The sequence below is a fragment of the Emydura macquarii genome, unplaced genomic scaffold (assembly GCF_026122565.2).
Source record: "Emydura macquarii macquarii isolate MOO-44397 ecotype Brisbane River unplaced genomic scaffold, CSIRO-AGI_Emac_v2 contig_2422, whole genome shotgun sequence".
NCBI classification, from domain to species: Eukaryota; Metazoa; Chordata; order Testudines; family Chelidae; genus Emydura; species Emydura macquarii.
Window position 1 is genome coordinate 5,367,616 of NW_027132559.1, and position 23,243 is coordinate 5,390,858.

The 23,243-nt window shown below is 40.7% G+C and overlaps 1 protein-coding gene across 3 annotated transcripts in view; it reads left to right on the forward strand.

The window, feature by feature from the left end:
- TCAIM (T cell activation inhibitor, mitochondrial) overlaps positions 1-15,706 on the forward strand; it is a 44,837-nt gene extending 29,131 nt beyond the window's left edge. For all 3 annotated transcript variants that reach the window (XM_067561831.1, XM_067561833.1, XM_067561832.1), the window contains 4 exons: positions 2,696-2,787; positions 5,456-5,688; positions 6,777-6,908; positions 14,242-15,706. In XM_067561831.1, the coding sequence (XP_067417932.1) occupies positions 2,696-2,787; positions 5,456-5,688; positions 6,777-6,908; positions 14,242-14,467 (683 nt within the window). In that variant the 3' untranslated portion in view covers positions 14,468-15,706. The remainder of the gene's footprint in view (positions 1-2,695; positions 2,788-5,455; positions 5,689-6,776; positions 6,909-14,241) is intronic.
- Positions 15,707-23,243: the final 7,537 nt, after the last annotated feature.

Sequence of the window (23,243 nt, forward strand, 5' to 3'; positions counted from 1 at the left end):
GATAAGTTCATGGAGGATAGGTCCATCACTGGCTATTAGCCTGGATAGGTAAGGATTGCTGTTGCCAGAAGCTGGGAATGGGTGATGGGATGGATCACTTGATGATTACCTGTTCTGTTCATCCCCTCTGAAGTACCTGGCATTGGCCACTGTTGGAAGACAGGATACTGGGCTAGATGGACTATTGGTCTGACCCAGGATGGCCGTTATTATGTTATGTAACCTTATAAAGAACTTTGGAAAGGTAATGTCTATCAATGAGAAGTATCAATGTGCTGATATACGATTGTGTATGTAATTGTTCCTTGGACCCTGCAAATTTGGCCTCTCCCCTAGATAAATAGTTGGATGATTAACTGTGTCCACAGTCTCAGCCTTCTCTGCCACCTCCATAAATAATTATTGTCTTACAGGTTGGTAGAGGTCATTAGGAGAATACTTTACTTCCTTTTATCCCTGTTTTTAGATGACTTCTTGGTCATGTCCCTTTCAACTATGTCATTTTCATGGAAAACTAAATGTCAGATATTGAATGATAGTGCATTTTCAGTTGGGCAGTTGTACTCTTATTTTGTGATATTATGATAGCAACACCTGCCTGTGAGATCACAAGGCTTGATAATTGTGGCTTCCTCTTAGGGCTGTCAGGCGTGTCTTTCACTTACCGCTTGTTCAGAATACAGTATCATGTTTATTTGAGCAACTATGATCGTATTAATTTATACATGATTTAATTTTCTTCCTGTAGAAAGGCAAATCTTAACTTGCTTTTGTTGGTTTTTTAAAACCTTTAATACTTTTAGTCTGAGTTATGTTTGAGACCAACTCCTTGAGTTTTGTCTTGATGCGCATTTGCACTCAATTACTTTATTTTTTTAGGCATTTCATGTTGGAAAACAGATGTTTGTCTTTGCCATCATTGGTTCTTGACATTATCTTTCCCCACACAAAAACAGCTAAAAACACAGGTTTTCCCAAAGGAGTGTTTTTAATATCATCTCTAGTTCTTTGTCCTTTCTCCATTTGCCTTTTTAAAAATAACCATCCTCCATTAATTTTGCAAATGTTTTGTGGTTTTTTTAATGTATAGTGCAGTTTTGCAGAAGTGCTGCTCCTGGAGCATGAAGATCAAAAGCCCAATGTGTATAAAGGAAAGGCTAACCAATTCCTGGGTGTGTTTATTCTGAGCTAAGGCTGTTATGAAGTTGTAACAATAGAAAAAACCCTTCGGGAGGTTTGAAAGTCTGATCACCTGCCAGGTTTTGTTATAGTTGTGACCCAGGGACCTTTTGAGCCCAACTGCCAAACAGCACAGGTGGTATGTAGGATTGCATAGGAATACTCTGGGTCAGATATCTTCATAAAAGTTTACCAAAGGTTGGCATATGAGGTCTCTACCAAGAGCCAGTTGTCCACTGATTGTCATAATCGTGAAATGTATGTACAGATAATATTTAAGAAGTTGTGTCTACACTGAAAATTATGTTCTTAAAGTATTGGAGTTAATGCAAGTCACCAGGAGATGATGTGCCTTTCAGGCAGGAGGTAACTCCCGGTCTGGCCATTTATATATTGTATGCCTCACTCTGTATGCCTATTTGAGAGATTGGGAAAATCTATAAGAGAGGAAATCTACAGAAGAAAGTAACAGCAGAGGGTGTCTGCTTTATGAATAAAGACAAAGGATTGGTCTGGTATATTCTGGAATGCAGACATGCACTGAATCTTTCATTTAGGATGCAAACTGACAGCATGCATGTCTCATTTAAAAAGGGTCATAGCCAGCCAGGCTGTAAAGCGCTGCAAGGATTTTGAGTGAGCAATAGTCTACTAGACATGAGAGTATCCTGTTAATTAAGTCTGGCTCTAGATTGTGTGTTATGATGTTATTTAGTATGTAACCATTGGTTTAGAATATTTCTACTTGTTACTATTTGAGTCTGTATGCTTTGTTAAATAAACTTGTATTTGATTTCACTGTAAGCAGTCCTAAGCACTGTGAGTTAAGTGGAGTGGTGATCTGAGGTGGGACTGGTAAACTGGGGGTATACTGTTTCTTTGGAAGCCACAAATCAATGAATACTGCATGTGTCCCGCAGACCAGGGGCTGGACACTCCAGGTAGACCCTCGGAGGGCTCGAGGGCTAGCGTATGCCTGTCCCTAACCTCCACAGAATGACAGTGGGCCTGAGAGGCCTAGGGGGAATGCTTGTATTGCCAGTGGCTGGTGAAGTTGGGAAACTGACCCACGGCAGGCACAGACCAGGCAGGTGGTAGAAAGGTGCCTCACAACCCTGGGAAATGTTACAATGGTGAACTGGGCAATATTTACAATAGTTAGCTTAAAGTTACTTTATTTCATACAAATAATAATGAACTAATGATTGTTTCCTGAGTGCATGCAGTGTAAATGTGGTATTGTCCAAATATTGATACTTGTCTAAAATAGTCTCTATAAGCTAAGACTCTAAATAGCAAAACTACACAGGGGGAGGGAAAGGAAATACTAGGTGAAGTTTGTGTCAAAAAAATCCTTGATTTTAAGCTTTCAGAATGAGTGTCTCCAATTGATGAGAGTAACAAAAGCTCCTCATTTTTGTAGATGCTGTGAAGATTTAATGTTGGTGAAACATAATAGTATTGTTAAGGCTTAAATCATTACGGAAAGTGACTAAAAACTGTGTTTCATTATTAGGACACACAGTGGTATTTACTGACTGCTCAGGTATGAGTGCAGCAGGCCATGTCATGCTAGGAACAATGGATGTTCACCACCACTGGATCAAAGTAAGATAATTTCAGATAAAGGATAGTTAATATTTTTCTTAATTTAGTTAATGGCGCCTTGTATAAATGAATTTTGGTTATAAACCTTTTAAAAATAAAACCTTAATTGTTACAGGTAACTGGTAAGTAACTTAATGCAATGCATGTAGTTTCTATATTCAGCATAACTTGATACATTGTATTCTAAACCTAATCCTTTGCAGTAGATGTTAATAATAATCATAATCTTTATGGTTGGGTTTTTAATGCAGTTTCTGCTAGTAAAATCAATTACTTGTCTTATGCTAAGGGTGAACAAAACTGGCTTTTTCACTGTTTAGAATGCAACATGATCATGCACTAATGAAACATTTTTTCATCCCTAAAATGTCTCACCTAGCCATAAAAAAACCTCTATCACTGGGAAATTAATGGGAGTTTTGCTGTTTATTTCAGTGGGAGTTGTGTTGATCAGACTCTTTTTTTTTTTTTTTTTTTGCAACATCTGCTAAACTCTCTCTGTACCCAACACTCTATCTTGTTCACTTACTAGCCACCTTAGACTGAAAGAATTCCTTTGTGTCTCCTTTATTTACACACCTTTGTAAGTATTTATTTTTGTTGTTGTTGTTGCACACAGGCTGTGGCAAACTCTACATTAAACTGTGACAAACTCTATGATGGCTTTAATAATATATGGTTTCCAAAGACCTTTCAAGAGCAACGTTTTAACATAATACTCAGATACCCAGATATTACTTAATTAAATGTCTGAAAATATTTGTCGCTAAAATTTGTCATTTTATTCAAAGATGATTTTCATATATTTAGTAGTCCCAGTGAATTTAAATTTACCAATGTACAGTTCAATGAAATGAACTGTAGAAGTTGAAGGGGGGATTTATATAGAGTACATGCAGAATTATCACAGTTAGTGCCAATGAGTTTCAGTTCACTATTGTCAGTTCTTGGACCGTATAACTAAGTAGCATTAGATCACCTGAAAAGTTAACTCCCTTTATGAAAGTCTTTTGAAAGGAGTGAAAGGAGTTAAAATTAAAAAAGAAAGAAGGGGACGTGGGGGGTGAGTTACCTTGCTTAGAAATTTACAGTGCTTCAGTGCAGAAACATAAGATTCCTATCTTATATCCTGCAGTTAACGTTGTAATCAACTACTCAACACAAAATTCTCTAGCAGTTCCTTGTCCAGGTAGGCTCAGTGGTGTGAGAGGTTACTGTTAACTCTCTTTTTCCTGTTTTGTTAATATGAATGATTTATATCTCTGGTAAATTGAGAAGTTGGAATTAAATGCAAAATTCATCAAAAGCACGTTGAATAGAAAAAGTTTGAGTGAAGGTGCTTTGGATGTTTATGCTTTTTAATAAAAGCTGCATGTTAAGATTCCAAACTACCAATTTGTCTAAATAAAAAGATAAATTACAACTTCTAATGATTTTTTTAAAATTGAGTAGGAAGCTGATGTTTTGAGACTAGTATAGGACAATATGTGACAAAAAGTCTTTAAGTTAAATTCTTAAAAGGTGAATTCTCTTTCTTTTTTGAGATATTGTAGTTAAAACTAATGAAAAATTGGCCAGCTTAATTAGAAACAACTTAAAATAACTTTAAAAGTCGCCTGCTTTGTCATCCTATTCAAAAGGTAATAACCGCGTTACCTGTATAATCAGATTGGACCACCTGCTGCAAATTATCATCGAAACTGCAGCTTTCACTGTGACGCCTTCATGATGGAAATAATGAAACATTGATGAATATTGCTAAATTAGCTGTTCATTCTGAGGTATAATCACTATTTGCGAGATCTGCTTTCATTCTTATCTGGCCAGAATTTGCTGTTTGGAAGGTCTTGTCTAAGGTCAGACTTCACCAGTTGAACTAAATCTCTCATTTTTATAAAATTAAACCAATCCTAAACCAAAATAACAGTAAGTATACACAATCTTGCACTGGTTTAACTAAATTGGTTTAAAAACACACCTTTACTTAAACCAGTGCAAGTCTGTATGTAGACAAGGCTGTACTTCAACTTTACCATTCCTAGAAGGCAAAGTTAAGCTTGTGCGTGATCTGATGTATAATAATTGTGAAAGGGTATGCTCATGGGAGTAGAGGGTATTTACTATTAAGTGTCTCAACTTTATATTTCCTTGCTTGTGTGGATTTGTGTCAAGTGTGTGTCAACCCTAACTGCTTCAGAAGAATATTTTGTGCATACATTTCCTAGGGGTTTTTTTAATGGTTGACTGGGCAAAGGCACTGGATTAGAGGGAGGTGGTGGATCTGTAGGGCTAGAAATGCAGTGAGAGAACACTTTTTTTAATCTGTCAGCAGATGTGCATGAGCCCTCATGTCAGTGGCTGCATGTGAATGCTACTTTGCAGGATAAAATCCAGCAAAAAAGCATAGCTCCTCAGATATTCCATGTAACCCTTCCTCTGCCCCCTAACCTCCCAAAAAAACCATTGTCTTCCGTTCACCTATCCCTGCCAATCATGTTTGTGTTCACAGTGCATAAAACTTAATTGTAACATTTTAGATTCCCTGTTTGCATCATTAGATACTTCATTTTCTTTAGGGTTTCTTCTGTTGTGAGTTAATAAGCATTTAATTTCTTGGAGCAATTTTTAATGTGTGTGTAATATAGGAAATGTATTTTTGTGTGTGCAGATTTTTGAGAAATTGCCTAGCTATTATAAACTTCAAAAGAAGGTGCTGCTTTTGGAAGACCGTATAAGTCATCTTCTAGGAGGCATACAAATAACATACATTGAAGAGCTGCAACCACTGTTAACTCTTGAAGAGTATTACACCATTCTCGATGCTTTCTGTAATAGATTGCTTAACAGTAGACTACCTTTTCACCCTCGTAGTCTGCGTGGCTTGCAAATGATTCTAGAAAGGTAAGTGTCTTCAGGATAGCTGCTTCTGTGAAGCCTTTTGGTCATTTTACACTCTGGACTGATTATGTATTGCTCTTAGTAATATTACGAAGTCTCATTTGGTGCAGTATTGTTCCTTTGGCATTTTCACATCCCCTGTTGGTTGTAATGCATTTTACATTTCTAATGTTGCATCAGGAAATCTTAACTGCCTGCATCAAGTTAATTAAGATTGCATACTGTTTATAGGTTCTGCATACACTACAACTTACTAGGCACTATCAGTCCTGTTTCTTAATGATGTAAGTGGGTCAAACAGTTTCTCTTGAGTTGGAGTGGTTAGGTAGAAAGAAATCATGCACTTCCAGTGAGGATAGCATTTTTGTCTTTCTAAACTCATCTGTACAGTTTGTTAAATCTATTCAGTGTTTTTATCTGTCATACATAGACACAAATATGTGCATCTAATAAGGCACTGTAGTTCAATGAGGGAGAAGTCCCCAGCCAGGGCATATTTATTTAGGCTTTGTTTATGTGACTCAGATACTGTGCTATTGCTAAGAGAGCACTTGGCTAGAATTCATTTCAGATCCAGCTTTTCATCCACCTATTGTGCTAGTTGGCAAACTAAAACAGAATTTATTAATGTGTGAGATCATTAGACAGGTTGAACACAGGATTCAAGAATTGCAGTTGCAGTTGTTGTAAAGGTGCTCTCAAGACACGTTAAAATTTTGCTTTTAGCAATCTTAAAATTGTTAATCTAATGGAGAAAGTCCTCTGAAATCTAAATCTTTGTTTAAGTCTCTGATATATTATCTGGAAAAAGTGAGTTTTTTGAGTCAGTAGTTTGTCTTGGCCCTGCAACAGGAAACTAAAATGTATCTTTTGAGTTGCTTCTGCAGATCTGCACTTCTGAAACTTAAAAAAAGTAGAACACCTAAAATAACATTCTGTACTCAAGCCTCAAACCTTTACCAAAGAATTATTTAGAATTTATTGATCATGTAGCATTTTTTATCCTTAATTCCTCATTCTGTTATCCATGTCAAATATTTTAATACAAAATATGATACATCTATTTTAACTTGAATCATTTTTCATTACAGTGATAGATATGCTCCAAGTTTGCATGAACTTGGGCATTTTAACATCCCAACTGTGTGTGATCCAGCAACCCTTCAGTGGTTTATTATTACCAAAGCGCAACAAGCAAGAGAGAATCTGAAAAGAAAGGAAGAGTAAGTATTCTCAGCAAGTTTGTACAGAAGCTCTTGTGTTTCTCTTCTACTTCTTGTATTACTGAATAATTTGTTTTACATCTATAACAATAAGAGAACTTTGAGGACATATAAAAGGAGTTGACTTTTCCCATCTCTGTTACCAACAAGAATTGGTCAAATAAAAAATATTACCTCACTCACCTTGTCTCTCTGTTTTACCCAACTATCATTTGTTATGAACTGCTGCTCAACTGGCTAACTCCTTATCAGTTTGCATAGCAGCTATATTTCACTGAAAAATTGAAGGTTTTTTTGTTTATAAGACATAATGAAACTTTTTCTTGATGATTTTAAAGTAATCTTGCTGAAGTATGCAGAGACACAATGATTTCCACAATTGAGCATTCTTTGTTGAATATGGAAATACTTTATGGTACATACAAGTATTTTAAAGGTTTAACAGAAATACTGTTTTTAAAATCTCTCTCGATGGTCCTGATTTCTTAATACGAACCCAAATTAGAAATAAATATATTTTAAAACAAAACAGCTGAAAATTATTTCCCCTTTTGTACTTATGTGGCAAGACCTGAATTCAGAGTTAGTGAAATCACAAACACCTAAAGCAGCATAAGCATGCAACTCCCTTCATTGTTCAGGAGCTTGCAGTGTAATCAGTACTTCAGGAGAAAGTCAGAACCCAGAGTTTTTAATACAAATCTAAACAATTAAAATTGATCTTTAAGGACCCAACCCACAGCTGGATCAATGCAGGCTGCCCCGATGCTCATGCCGAGTTTTAGGCAGGTGTAAGGGGCTGCCTATACTAATCCAGTTGCAGAATCATGCCTAAATGTGTAATTTTTAAGGCCTGGCTTGCCCTTAAAAATAGGTAGACATAGCTACATTGGTCAAGGGGTGAAATATCTACACCCCTTACCAACATAGCTGTGCTGACCTAACCCGCAGGCTAGATGCATGTATGTCAATGGAAGAGTACTTCTGCCAATATAGCTATTATCATTTGGAGAGGTGGTGTTTCTACACCAATGGAAAAACCCCTTATGTTGGTGTAGGCTGTGCTTGCATTATAAAGGGTCATGCTGGCATAGCATGCAGTAACATAGTTATGTTGGTATAGTCTCCATAAGGTAGACACATTCTAAGTCTGTACATATATCCTGTTAATGATCTGGGTTTTAAGCACAGCACATGTGAAACTGATTGCTGTAGGATTTGCAGGGGACGCCATCCAATGACCAAGAAGGAGAGGAACGTTAGACTTAAACGTCTCCTTATGGAGGCAGCTCTCCATCCCCCAACTAGCTCCAGGCCACACAGACCTGGCACCCAGTAACACGGTGTGGAGTGTGATGGCCTCTGTTAGAGAGTCTATGGTGCCAAAAAAGAGCTTGGCACTGAGAAACCCTGGCACTGGCATTCCCTATCATCGAAAATGACCTGGCACCACTCCCCTCTCCGGTGCCTCACAAGAGGCATGAAAAGACTGATAGAGGGCATTCACCCACAGTGAAGGCAACGGGGAGGGACAGCGCTAATGGTGTGCATCCCACCCTGGGGCACCTAGCGCCTACCCCATCAGAGGTGGCACTATTGACTGTGGACCCACAGAGCGCTCCATTGAATATGGCACAACTCATCCATAAGGGAGAGTCAGGTGGAAGAGTTGGACCTTCCTTTCACACCTGACTCTTTTGAGGTGGCTAGGGACCTGATAGTCATGACGGCACATCAGTGCCCCACCAGAATAGAGAGAATGATGGAATTAAGATGTCCAACACTTGCTGCAGTGCCATCTAGAGGCAAGCCTACCATGATGCTGCATCAGTTGCCTTCCCTTTGGCACCACTCTCTGTCACTGCCTCACTCAGTACCACCATGGTCCCCAAGCTCGGTATCAATGGACTGAGAGGCGGAGTCATACACCTCCGAGCGTAGTTGGCACCAGTCGGAGCAGCACCACTACAGGGAGGAGAAGGGGCGCAGGCCTCCTTCATGGAACCTTGGCCAATGCAATGGCCCTTTTGGACCCCATGGGCATACCACCAGGCCCAGGGGTCTTACTCTGTGTTCCCACTTGGTCGCCTCTGATAAACCGGCTCCCTGATCGCATGGGAATGCTTGACACTGCCCAGCAGTAACACAGACATCAAGATCGACACCAAGGCTGGCGTGGAGTTCAGTGCAGAGTCTAGCATTGGGGCTGGACCCCAGCACCAAGCATGTCAATCCAGCACAGGGTGAAACTCGTGACCCAGAGGGTCAGGAAGACACAATATCACTTAGGACATCCTCCTCATCTTCCCTCGACGAGGCGGTGGCAGGGACTTCAACCACGCTACCCCCAGTGGACAGTAGGTCTTGCCAGGATCTATTGCAAAGAGTGGCTCGGAATCTAGGATTCCAAGCGGAAGAAGTGAAGAAGTCAGTGGATCCTGTGGTGGGCATTTTAGCACCAGAGGGCCCCTGAAGGGTGGCACTGCCCCTCATTAAAACCATTCAGAATACCACCAAAATATTGTGGTAGACACCAGCCTCTATCTCCTCCCCCTTCACCTCCCCCTCCCCCCCCCCCCACACACACAGAGCTGAGGGGATAGAAAGAAAGTACTTTGCACTCTCCAAAGTGCGTGAATTCCTCTTTACCCACCCACAGCCAGGGTTGCTGGTAGTAGCAGCAGTAAACGAGAAAGAGAGGCAGAGACTGCAAGGCCCAATGTCCAAGAACACGAAGAAGCTGGACCTCTTCGTTAGGAAGGTGTACTCCACTGGGGGCCTCCAGCTTTGTATCACAAACCAACAAGTGACATTGAGCCAATATAATTTTAATTCATGGGAGATCATGACAAGGTTCAAAGAGCTGCTCCCAGCCTATTCCAAATCAGAATTCGGAGCGGTTATGGAAGAGGGCCAGGCAGTGGCAAGGGCCTCATTGCTGGCCACCCTGGACGTGGAGGACTCAGCCATGCAACCCATGTCATTCGAGCTCGCCATGAGAAGGAGCTCTTGGCTGCAGGTATTGGTCCTCCTCCCAGAGGTCCAACAAACAATTCAAGACTTGCCATTTGAAGGTTTGGGGTTGTTTCCAAAACAGACGGACTCCAGACTCCACAGTCTGAAAGATTCAATGGCAACAGTGAAATCCTTAGAGCTTCATGCGCCATCCACTCAAAGGAAGCATTTTAAGCCCCATTCTCCTTGGTGGTTTTATCTAATGCAGCCTAGGCAGGACTACTCTGGGAAGCAGGGCAGAAATAATAAGTGTAGGACACCTCAACCTCCATCCAACCAAGGCCGGAGCTCAGCGAGGCAGTCCTCTGGCTCCAGGCAAGCATTTTGGGAGTGCGCCTAAGTCCGGCATACCAGATCAGATCCTGGATCCTTCTCCCTGCTTCCTGAACTGTCTGTCACATTTCTATCATGCATGAGCTCAGATAACCTCAGAAAGATGGGTACTGCGCATGGTAGAATGGGTATATTCTCTCCAATTCTGTACCTCCCCTTCCTCCCATCCCCCTTCCTTGTCCCTCTTCAGGGACCCCTCTCGCAAGCAACTTCTTATGCAGGAGGTGCAAAGGAGCAGGAGCAGTAGAGGAGATTCCTTGGGAACTAAAGGGAAAGAGGCTTTACTCCCAGTATTTCCAAAAGCCAAAGGGGGTCTGAAACCCATTTTTGACCTGTGAAACCTCAACAGATTCATGGAGAAACTGAAGTTCTGCATGGTATCCTTGTCCACTATCATCCCTCTCTGGATGTGGAGGACTGGTATGCTGCCCTCAACTTGAAGGACACTTATTTTCATATATCAACAGTCCCATCGCACAAAAGGTTCCTCAGGTTCATAATAAACTGCACTCATCAGTTTACAGTCCTCCTCTTCGACCTGTCCACAGCCCCTTCAGTGTTCATCAAGTGTATGGCGTTTGTTGCTGTCTTCCTAAGGAGACAACAGGTACAAAAGTTCCCGTATCTAGATGACTGGCTTGTCAAGATCCGCTCTAGGGAGCAGATAGAGGCACATGCCAACCTGATATGGTCGACCTTCAACACACTGGGTCTACAGCTAAACGTACCCAAGTCAACATTATCCCCTACCCAAAGAATAGAGTTTTTATAAGAGCAGTCCTAGACTCGGTTCAGGCCAGGGCACTTCTGGCAGAATCTCACTTCCAGACCATTTGCTCCATTATAGAGGACTTCAGACACTTCCCCACCACAATGACATGGAGCTTCTTGAAGCTCCTTGGTTACATGGCCTCCTGCATGTATGTGGTCAAGCACGTGAGGCTGCAGCTCAGACCTGTTCAGGCTTGGCTGGCATCAGCTTACCGGCCAAACAGAGACAAACTAGACAAGGTAGTTTCACTTCCCCCTTGGGTTGTCAAGTCCCTTGTGTGGTGGCTCAACCCTCAATCAATATGCATGAGAGTGCCCTTCTCCAGACCCCAGCCAGTGTTGTGTCTAATCAGACGCATCAGCACTGGGGTGGGGAGTGCATCTAGGAACCCTCAGGACTCAATGCCTCTGGTCTTGAGCAGAGCCATCATTCCACATCAACGTTAGGGAGCTGAAAACGGTTCACCTAGCATGCCAAACCTTCCAGTCCCAACTACAAGGCAAATGCATATCAGTCATGATGGACAATACAACAGCAATGTTTTATATAAACAGACAGGGTAGAGCATGCTTCTCTCCCCTGTGTCAAGAAGCCCTCAAGCTGTGGGATTTCTGTATAGCTCACTCCATACACCTAGAGGCATCTTACCTCCCTGGATCCCAGAACAAGCCTGGCAGACCATCTCAACAGATCCTTCCACTGCCACGAGTGGTCTATTCGCCTGGACATCATGAACAGCATCTTCCAGCAGTGGGGAATTCCACAAGTAGATTTGTTTGCAACAAGACTCAACAGAAAGTGTCAGCAGTTTTGTTCATTGCTGAACCACAGCCCAGGCTTGATTATGGATGCATTCCTCCTTCCTTGGAAGGTCCACCAGCTTCACACGTTCCCGCCTTGCCCGCTCATTCATAAGATCAGGAAGGACAGAGCATCTATCCTACTGATAGCCCCAGCCTGGCCCTGACAGCACTGATATATGACACTACTATGACTGTTGGTAGTTACTCCGATCACCCTGCCTTCGATGCCAGTCCTAATCACACAGGACTACAGCCACCTACAACATCCCAACTTCGAGTGTCTCTATCTCACAACGTGGAAGCTTCATGGTTAAATCCCACAGAGTCAGCATGCGTGGGGCTTGTCAGAGAGGTTTTCCATTTGGGCAATGCAGAAGGGCACCCCTCCGACGCAAGCAGCATTATCCTTCATTTTGAACTATCTGCTGCACTTGAAGCAGCCAAGTCTGGCCGTGTCATCCATAAAGGTGCTACCGGCAATATCTGCATTCCATCCTGGGGTAGATGGACGATCAGTCTTTGCTAATCTGATGGTGATCTGTTTTCTCAAGGGCCTGGACGGTTCACTGTCCAATACCAGCATGAGACCTTAACTTGGTGCTCTCCAGGCTAATGGGGCCTCCCTTTGAGCCCTTAGCAACATGGCCACTCCTCTCATGGAAGGTGGCATTTCTCATCGCTAGAAAGGTGTCTGAGCTCAAGGCTCTGACATCTAAATCTGCATATACGATGTTCCATAAGGGCAAGGGCAAGTTGTAATCGTAGCTGGTCTTCCTCCCTTAGATGGTATTCCAGTTTCATACAAGCCAGGACATCTTCCTCCCGGTATTCTTCCCTAAGCCACATGCCAATAGCAGGGAACAAAATCTCCATTCCCTAAGATGTCAGGCGAGCACTGGCTTTCTATATCAAAAGGACAAGACCATTTCGTAAATCAAACCAACTTTTTGTCACAGTAGCAGACAGGGTGAAGGGTCTCCTGGTGTCATCCCAGAGGATTTCATTATGGATCACATCTTTTATTAGGACTCGCTATGACCTGGCAAAGGTGCCAGCCCTGCCACTGACCACATACTTCATGAGGGCGCAGGCCTCCTCTGCAGGGCTGCCCTCCTCGGCAGGGCTGCAACATTCACCTCGCATTATGCTATCACCCAACAGGCCAGGGATGATGCAGCATTCAGCAGAGCAGTGCTTCAATCAGCGATTCCGTGAGCTCCGACCCCTCCTATGGTCAGCCTGGGAGTCACCTACTTGGAATTGACCTGAGCAAGCACTCGAATAAGAAAAAATGTTTACCTACCTTTTTGTAACTGTTGTTCTTCAAGATGTGTTGCTCATGTCCATTCAAGACACACCCACCTGCCCCTCTACTGGAGCCAGCTGGCAAGAGGGAACCGAAGAGGTGGCTGATCGGCAGGGCCCTATATATGGCGCAATGGAGACGCAACTCCAGGGGGCACCTGCACTGACCCGATGGGTACTGCTAGGGAAGAACCTTGCAATGACTGTGTATGTGAGGTGCACACACCTACTTGGAATTGACATGAGCAACACATCTCAAAGAACAACAGTAAAGTAAAGATAACCGTTTTTTCTCTATCATTAATCTGTGCCAACTCTCAGATTTGTATTATGTGATAGCTTTTTAAGTCTTTTCAGGGGTGACTGAAAATAAAACTGCAGTTCTCATTGGGCTTTTAAAACATGCATACATACATATTAGCTTTTTCTTTAAATAATCTGGATTTGTCGGTTGATCTGTTCTTATTCCTTTTTATCTAAGGTGAACTGAAAAATCATTTTATCTGCTAAGTCCTGAGTTAAAGATTCTGTATTTCTCCTGCAACAGTTAAATATATTACTAACACCTAAAATAGAGCAAGTGTCTGTGCAACTCTTTTTGTTTGATGTCATCCAGTGTTTTAGGTCAACTGCAGAATGTTGAATACTGGTTTTGATTGGAGGAAATTACTTCCAACTATTTTTATACTTTCAAGCCTAGTTTTTTAATGACTGAGCTGTGACTGTTCGTTTTTGAGATTTAACATTTTTATCTTTAAGATGCCTTGAAAATAAAGTCTAATGATATTTTCATTTTTTTAACCACAAAATACTCTTCAAATTACTGAGTCATTTGGCCTCCCTTTGCAGATATGCAGCTTGGCATAATCACTTGCACAGACACCGTTTGCATATTTGTACACACAAATGTTAGTTTTTACATGCGCAAAACTCAGTCACACTATACCTGCACTTGAAAATTTTGAAGCTATAAGTTTAAATGTACACTGTATATAAATATTTGTCTTCAAGGACTTAAAAAAAAAAAAAAAACAAGCATTAATTTTATCATTGTATTTGGTCCTCCTATTTAGCACTAACTTTCTGACTTTTTTCAATACACTAGGTTAACAGTGATGGAAAAAGAGCTAATCAGTGCTTCCACTGAAAAATTTTATCTGAAACAGCTGTATAAGGAACCCAGTATTTCCAGAGCACAGATGATAGATTGTTGTAAGCGACTGCTGGAAGAATCGCTCCCATACTTGCAAGGCATGCACCTCTGCATTTCACACTTCTACTCAGTGTTGCAAGATGGAGACCTCTGTATCCCTTGGAAATGGAAAAGATGAGGGCCTGTCTAATAATCAGAGGAACTGTCTATTTTCTGTAAGAGGCTATAAACATGAATTATTTTCTTTTAGAATAAATTATTTAAATGTATATTTTGATATCAGTATTATAACTAATCCAAGAATTTTCTTTTTAATTGCTGCTCAGAAAGTAGAACTTCAGTTCTAGACAGCTTGTTGAATAATGTTCAGTATTGCCAGTTCATGCATAAACATTTGTACAATTTCCTTAGTCCTCTAGAAGTCCCATCATAGGAAAGGGGTAAAGAAAGGGCATTTTTGATAGTCAGTTAAACAAACTTTTGAATTGGATTTGAAGTCTACAAAAAGGATTTTTGTTTGTTTGTATTTTTAATATACATGAATATTCCAAGATGGTTTTTGTTGAGTACATAAGAGATTGTATCTCTAAAGCCTGGCACTATGTACTATCTAAAATAGGTGATTAAAAAATTCAAAAATTAAGAAATATCTCATCAAAGTAGTTTTAGGGCTAGCAAGATTTGTAGAAGTAATTCTAGAGTCCTTCAGATATCACTAATTATCAGTGCCAATATTGTAGTTACATACTGCTGTACATCTTACTGTATCAGAAACAGAAGAAGGAAAAATCCTTCAGCGTTTTTATTCTGTACAGGAACATTTGTTTAAGAGGAGTTTATTTTAAATATCTATCCAATATTCGCCAGTTGTAATAGCTGTTCACACTTCAAAAATATTTGGAGATATACTTGCAAAGAGAAAGTCAGCCAACATGATAGTAACAATAATTTGTTACTGAAGTATAAGATATATCAATTGTTTTTTAAATACACCAATAATTATGGGCATGACTGTGAAACTCTATCACACTGGTGAACACTGACTTACATGACTAGTCCCAGTGAAGTCTAGGGATGGTAGGAGTCGATGTCTGTGGGACTATTCATAAGAGTAAGTGCTCACTAATGTAAGTAGGAGGTTCACAATCCGCCCTGAGGATCAGATATACTGATCTTAATTTGTACTTGATAACTCTAATAGCGTGGGATAAGGTTTGAGAACTTATTTTCTGAGTAAACGTTAGCCACGTTAAAAAGCTGTTGTTTCACTGTATTACACTAGAAGACGCATTGTGTTTGAGTTATACATCTTGTGAAATCATCTGAAAAGGACTGTTCAGTTCACATTTTTTGAACTTGGATTCATCTTTCAAAACTGGCAAAAATACCATAAAATAATAAATATGTATAAATTATATATATTCTTATTTCTTGTTTGTGTTGTTCAGTTTGCCCAGCACCTCCCATTGTAAGATCTTGTGTTCAGTTGCTTATAACTTTGCTGAACTTTAACAGTTTGGGTTGAAATTTTCCATGCTGGGTGTCTGCCTCAGGCTGAATTTTTTGGAAAATTTCAGCTGAAATGGTTCATTTCTGAGAACGTGGCAAGGGAAAAAATATTGTTTTGCCCATGTTAAGTCATTCTTGGGTCGTCTTTGAACTGCTCTAGCACCCCTGTGCTTTGGAGCAAGCACTTAAAATCCACCCTCTTGCCATATTTCATGTCGGGGATGTGACTTTTGTCTTCCATGAAAATCCACTTGAATTGGCTGCATTTTAAACCTTTGAAGAATTGCATTTTGCACATGCATGGTAAAGCCTTGCTATATCTTAACTATGAAACCTTCTAAAGATTCCATCCTCAATGAGTATGTTCCAGCCCCTTATGGCTCCTGTGTGATGGGACTATGCATGTTCTAGCCCAACAGAACAGTTGAGTGCTACAGCCCAGGACTACGAGGGCTCAGAATTTCCTTGTAAGAGCTGCTTCGGGCCAGGGTAGTGCCAGGCACCAGAACTGTAATCAGGTATTCTGTCTCTCCTTTGCTCTCAATGTCACCCCTGCCCACAGTCCACATTAAGGCAGTATGGAGGATATAGCCAATAGATTTGAATGTAGTGGGAACAAAGCTGGACCCAGGGGGAGGGAAAAGGAGTAGATTGGGACAAGGAGTCATGTAAGAGTGGGACTGGAATGGGAGAGAAACTGTGTAGAAGCTGATGAGAGAGGAGACTGGAACTGGCTGGGCAAGGAGACTGGGACTGGGAACCAGTTGGCTGGGAGGGAAGACATTGAGATCAAATGAGGAGCCAAGATGAGACTGGGACTCAGAACCAGTGTGGCGGGCAGCTGGGAAAATAAATCTATCAAGGAGCTGGCAATAGGGAAGAACTGGGGCTGGCTGGGTGAAGAGACTGGGACAAGGAACCTGGGTGGGAGGAGGAGACAGATTGGATGAGGAGCCCAGGAAGGGAGACTGAAACTAGAAGCCAGTGTGGGAAGGGGAGAGACCAATCAAAGAACAGGGTGCAGGGAGACTGGGCCTGGAGTGGCAAGGAATTGGATAGGATGGGAAACTGGGACTAGCTGGACAAAGAGACTAGGACTGGGTTTGGGGAGGGAGAGAGACTGGGAGCCAGGGAGTAGAGGGGATTGGGACAGCATGCTCGGGAGAAAGATAGACTGTCTGAGCAAGGAGACTGAGATGAAAAGCCTGAGGAATGGAGGCCAGGTGAGGAGAATGGGACTGATATGAGCCAGGGCTGGGGAAGAGACAGGATAGGGACAGGTTGGAGGAGAGGGGATGGGAGAGAAGGAGTCATTCAGACTTCAAGGGGTAGTTTAGTCTTTACCATTGCTGCAGAAAGGAAATGGAAAGATATGGTGCTGGAACAAAAGAGAATGTTAATCTTTACAAACCAGTAAACATTTAATTTGAAAAAATACACAATAATGCCAATCCTACGTACAAATGAGAGTCATGCTTTGATAAACAGTAGCATTAATTTTGGTAATTATGTCTAACATTTTAAAGTACTTGAAACCATTATTCTAGTGGCATGAAATGTTAAGACATTCCCCAGTATCTAAAACATTCTCCCCCCCCATGTTTACTCACTGTGCTGTATATGAAAACCGTCAAATGGTTGCCCATCTTGTCATTGTACTTTTGACTTTTACCTACTATGATATAATCTCAGGGATTAACAGTTTTTGGTTATGTTTTAGAAGGTGTTGAAGTATCCATTTTGAATCTCAGGGTTTATCTACATGGCTACTTAGTGTGCAGCAAGCTGGGGTGTGAATGTACAGCACACTAGCTTGCTGTGCGCTAACTGGCCTTGTGGACTACAGAGCACTAAAAATTCCATACTTCTAATGCATGGTAGCAGAGTCCACACAGCCAGTTAATGCCCAGCAGGCTAGTACACAGTACATTTGCACCCTGGCTTGCTGTGCACTAAGTAGCTGTGTTGAAAAGCCTACAGTAGATGATGTATGGGTGGGATAGAAAAGGAAAATTCTCCTTTGGGGACAGATGACTGATTTACATTATTATTGGATTCATAATTTATCATAACTTTTCTTGCAGAAAGTAAATTAAGTATATAGTCTTAATTGTGTTCACTGTAGCTGAAATAAACTCTTCCTCTTTTGAGGAAAAAGTGAAATTGAAGCCTGTTAGTTAAAACTTTTGCCGTTGTCCTAATATGCAGCATTTGTCCACAAACAGAATATTTGTTTGATTCAATGGGTATATACATATTTTAACATTGTGTGAATTGTACATGTACGTTATGGTGAATCTGTCTCCATTTTTTTTTATAAATGTAGCACTTTCTAGGTTTGTGATGCTACAGGCCAAGTCATATCTGACCCAATGGACAAGGAGAAAGTATAGTTTAATTATGGCAAAAAGTTTAATATAAATTTGAAAGATACAAATTCAATTCTTTCCCTGCATAATCTGAATAGTTGAATATTACGGAGAGGACTTGGTTTGGTTCTTCCAAGATTGAGATTAAAAACTCGGATCTCAGTCTTCTCATAGATTCCATCTACAGAAGGGATCATTGTGATCATCTAGTCTTACCTCCTGTAGGCCATAGAACTTCCCCAAAATAATTCCTAGAGAAGATCTTTCAGAAAAACATCCATTCTTGATTTAAAAATTGCTAGTGATCGAGAATTCACCACAGCCCTGGGTAAATTGTTCCCTCACTGTTAATTACCCTCACTGTTAAAAATTTGTCTTATTTCCAGTCTGAATTTGTCTAGCTTCAGCTTCCAGCCATTAGATCATGTTATACCTTTATCTGATAGATTGAAGAGCCCATTATCAAATATTTGTTCCCCATGTAGGTGCTTACTGACTGTAATCAAGTCACCCTTTAACCTTTACTTTGTTAAGCTAAATAGCTTGAGCTCCATGAGTCTATCACTCTAGAAGGCATATTTTTCAGTCCTTCAATCATTTTTTTGGCTCTCCTCTGAACTCTCCAATTTATTGACTAACTCCAGATTTGGTCAGAATATTTCAGCAGTGATTGCGCAAGTGCCAAATACAAAGGTAAAATAGCCTCTATACTCCTAATTAAGATTCCCCTGTTTATGCATCCAAGTATTGCATTAGCCCTTTTATCCATAGCATCACACGGAGAGCTCACATTCAGCTGAATCCACCACAACCCCCAGATCTTTTTCAGAGTCATTGCTTCCCAGGACAGAGTCCCCTTCCTGTAAGTTTGGCCTATATTCTTTGATCCTGGCTTTATATATATTTGCACTTAGCTATATTAAAATGCATGCTGTTTGCTTGTGCCTAGCTTGCTGTATTCTGTATCAGTGACCTGTCCTCTTCATTATTTACCACTCCCCCAGTTTTTGTGTCATCTGTAAACTTTGTCAGTGATGATTTTGTTTTCTTCCAGGTCATTGATAAAATGTTAAATACCATAGGGCCAAGAACTGATCCCTGTGGTATCCAGAAGGTTTTGTACAGAAAGCGTTTTTTGTTTGTTTGTTTTTCCACTAAAAAGACACAGTTGTAAAGAGCACTTCCTTTCCTGAACTAACAGAAAAATGCTCGTCATTTGTTTTTACAGATGTTTATTCCTGATGTGATTGTTTAAATAACAAATAATTTATTGCTCAATTTTAGCTCAGACTCTAATATTAAATTGGTACTAAATTGTACTGAATTACTGAATTCTGTACTGGGGTACTAAATTGCTGAATAGCCAGGCTGATTGAAATAAGGAGCTGGTAATGCAATAAAAACGTTTTAAATGCTTTTATTTAGTGGAACTTAAATATTTTGACTGATTCTGATTTTTTCACATTTATTTTTCACATTCCACATATTTTCTTGCAATGTTATTTCATTTCACTAGATTTATTTGACTATTCTCTGGACTCTGTCCACCTTTTTATGAAATCAGAATGATATAATCTATACAAATCTCAAGCATGTGCATTCTTAAAGTAGATTAAAGAGTTTAGGATGTTTTGCCAGGAGAGAGCAGCTTTGTTATGTATATCTCCTGGCCCTGCCTCCTCCTAGGATAGCTCAGACCATGCTGTGAACTGTACTGACCATCTGACTGACTCTAGGTCTCCTAACATTGTAGGTTACAAGTGGCGTGGGCTGCCACAACCCTGTTTCTATCAGATTACTAATATCAGACATAGAGCTTGGGTTTAAACAGATGGAGTGAATGGGAACTGATCACCAGTAGTGGTGGTGGTGATGTCCTTTAATAGCTAGAGCAAAAGGTAAGTGGTTTCAGCCACAACCTCAAATTTAAGTTGACACAAGGTTTGATAAGTATACAAGAAGGTGTTTGTCTTCATCCTGTCCTGTATTTACAGCTGATCTGGAGAACAAAGGGCAGTTAGATTTAACTTGGCCGCATTTGATTTCTTTTAAATTATTACTGGGTAATATTTTGTTTTTAAACATCTGCTCTGTCAGATTCATTTTATACATATAAATTTTCCTTGTACCATGCAACAGCAGGCTAGTGAATGTTAGAGGCATGTGTATCTTCAACACATAATGACCCATTCTGGGGTTAGTTGCTAGAAACAGTAATGGTTACCTGGTATCCTTCAATAAGTCTGCTTTTGTAGACCCATCTTCTGTGATCCGGCACCCATTTACTAGCTAAACATAAATATAGTTCATTATCAAGACACTTCCTTGATACCGCATCTAACCACTTCACATTATTCTCCCCATCAGATTGCCATGATCAGGGATACATCTTTCTAATTCAGTGTGTGTTTTTATTAACAGGTACATATTGAGTTTTTTAGCCCAGTTAATGATATGGACCAAGAACATGGGTTACTTTTGTTCTCTGAATATATGGACTTCCAGAGCTCAACTGTAGAAGTTATGTTTCTAGCCCATAAAGTCACAGATTCTTTGAGCATTAATGGGTGCATATACCTAAATCTCAGCATTCTATAGACACCCATCTCTTCTAAAAGAATTACTTTTCAGTCTGTTCCTGTGTTGGATTGTAAGTCCTTCATGACACACTGTGTGTATTCAGGGCCCAGTCTGATCAATGTAGATCTGTGAAAGTCTAGTAAAATCTGTCTAGTAAACCAGATTTATTGCTAGTTAGTAATGTTGTTTCTTCATGATGGCTGCCTATAGAGCCCCACTATAAGAGATTAGATAGCAGTGACCTCCCTGAAGAGATGAGCTGAGGAACCTTGCTAATTAAACAGTAACTGAAGAATTTCCTTCCTGAAACCAGTATCCATTTTTGGAGAAGCATTGAGAGCATAATGATTTATCAAGTTATGCACTAACTCTGCATTGCAGCCCTACAGATTTCAAAGGGCTCATTATGGATATATGCCATTAAAGCTGCCACCCTCCTACTTGAGTATGCCCTTAGTGGTTCATAATATGACTGAATGCACAGTAGTATCCACCTAGTCTTTGAGCTCTAGACCTTTCTCCAAAGGTTACAAAGTCCTATACCAAGCATGACTAATCAGTTTAAAAAGTTCTTTGGGTGCAGGGACTATCTTGTTTCTGTGTTTGTGCAGTGCTTATCACAATGGGTCCTGGTCTATGGCTAGTGTTCCTAGACTCTATATGGTAATTCAAATAATAAATAATTAATTAGAATGCATAAGTAGTAGTTAATGGCTCTTTGCCAATGTGTAACCTTGCTAGTAACCTTGCTTGCTAGTGCTTGTAACCTAGTAGTTACTAGCTAGTGCTCCTAGACTCTATATGGTAATTCAAATTCTATATGGTAATTCAAATAATAAATAATTAATCAGAAAGCATAAGTAGTAGTTAATGGCTCTTTGCCAATGTGTAACCTTGCCTCCCCAGTATGACTATGAGACAGAAGCTCTGAGAACTTGATCTAGTGGGTCTTAGGTGGCATGACTGAGATTACTGTGGCTCTATCCTGTTGAATCTTCCTCAGTATTTGCGGGATGAGGGGAAATGGAAACTATAAATCTGTTAATTTGAACATAACTGTGTCTTTTTATATATGACAGAAAAAGGGAAGAGGATAGCTTTATGGACTCTCTAGCTGTGGATGGAAGAGCTGAGGCTCAGTTGGGGGTACAGGGTATTTACAACTTTGGTCTATGGACTCACCTATATGCCTTTTCCCTTACATGCAAACTATATTTAGCTTCTGTGACAGTATGAATAGGCATATAACTCCTATATGTGTGGCTCTGTAGTGGCAATGTCACGAAGAACTGTAATTTATCTATTCTATATATTGATAATTAATTAAACATGTCTAACTTGGAGCAACCCAAACAAAATGAGTTTAAATTGCACTTTATGAAGTCGCTCAATGTCATTAAAAGACCTGAAGATTAGTCAATATTGTCTGCAACACAACCAGTAACCCAAAAGATGCCTTGTGATATACCACTTCGCCTCTCAAGCAGATGTTTAACTGTGTTGTAATTCTTTTTCCCTGATCTATCACTTCATTTACTGGCTAATATACTATTCCTATTAATGCATTTCCTGTCAAGAACTTCAGCTCCTCTCATGGCTTTGGTACCTATTATTATTCTTCAGGAATGAAAGTTGAGGTTATTGATACGCTCTCCAGTTTTTCTTTGATGATGCTTCTCTGTCAACTTTCCCTTCTCCAGAATTCTTCTAAAACAAAAATTCTATATCTTGAGTGGATTTCTTTCTTTCAGAACTCAGGGTTTATAGCAGCAGTAATCTAAGATTAAGATAAAAGGTTACCTATGTACAGAGTAAGATGTGTTCTCTTTGAGGCCTGAGTTCTGAATCACTTATTTCTCTCTTCGAGTGATTGCTCATATGCATTCCAATTTAGGTGTGTGCGCGCCCCGTGCACAGATTCCCAGAACTTTTTCCCTTAGCACGCCCGCAGGGCCGGATGGCGCCCCCTGGAGTGCCGCGCTCATGTCGTGGTATATAGGGTGCTCTAGCCCTGGGGGTCCCCAGTTCCTTCTTTCCACCTCTGACGGTTGCTGGAACTTCTGCCCCTTGCTATTGCAAGCAGCAGTCCTTAGCCTCTTTGCTCTAGTTAGAGCTCTAGATTTGTTAGTTAGTTAGTTTGTTATTCAAAAACAGTCAATTAGATAGTAGTTGTATTGTCAAGTGCCCTCAGGGGCTTCTGCAGGAGCCATGCTGGGCTCCGCTGGCTTCAAGAGCTGTTCCCTATGCTCTAAGTAGTTCGCAGTGAGTGATCCTCATGACGGCTGCCTCCGTTGTCTCAGAGAACAGCACCAGAAAGAAAAATGCAGGATCTGCAAATCCTTCAAGCCCCGTACCCAAAAAGAAAGGGACGCAAGGCTGAAGGTGTTACTCATGGAGTCTGCGCTCCATCCAGCATCCGAGCCATCGAGATCTCCGGCACCGAGTGGACGCTCGGTGCAGAGCGCACCGCCGGCATCGACATGGCACCGAAGCCTT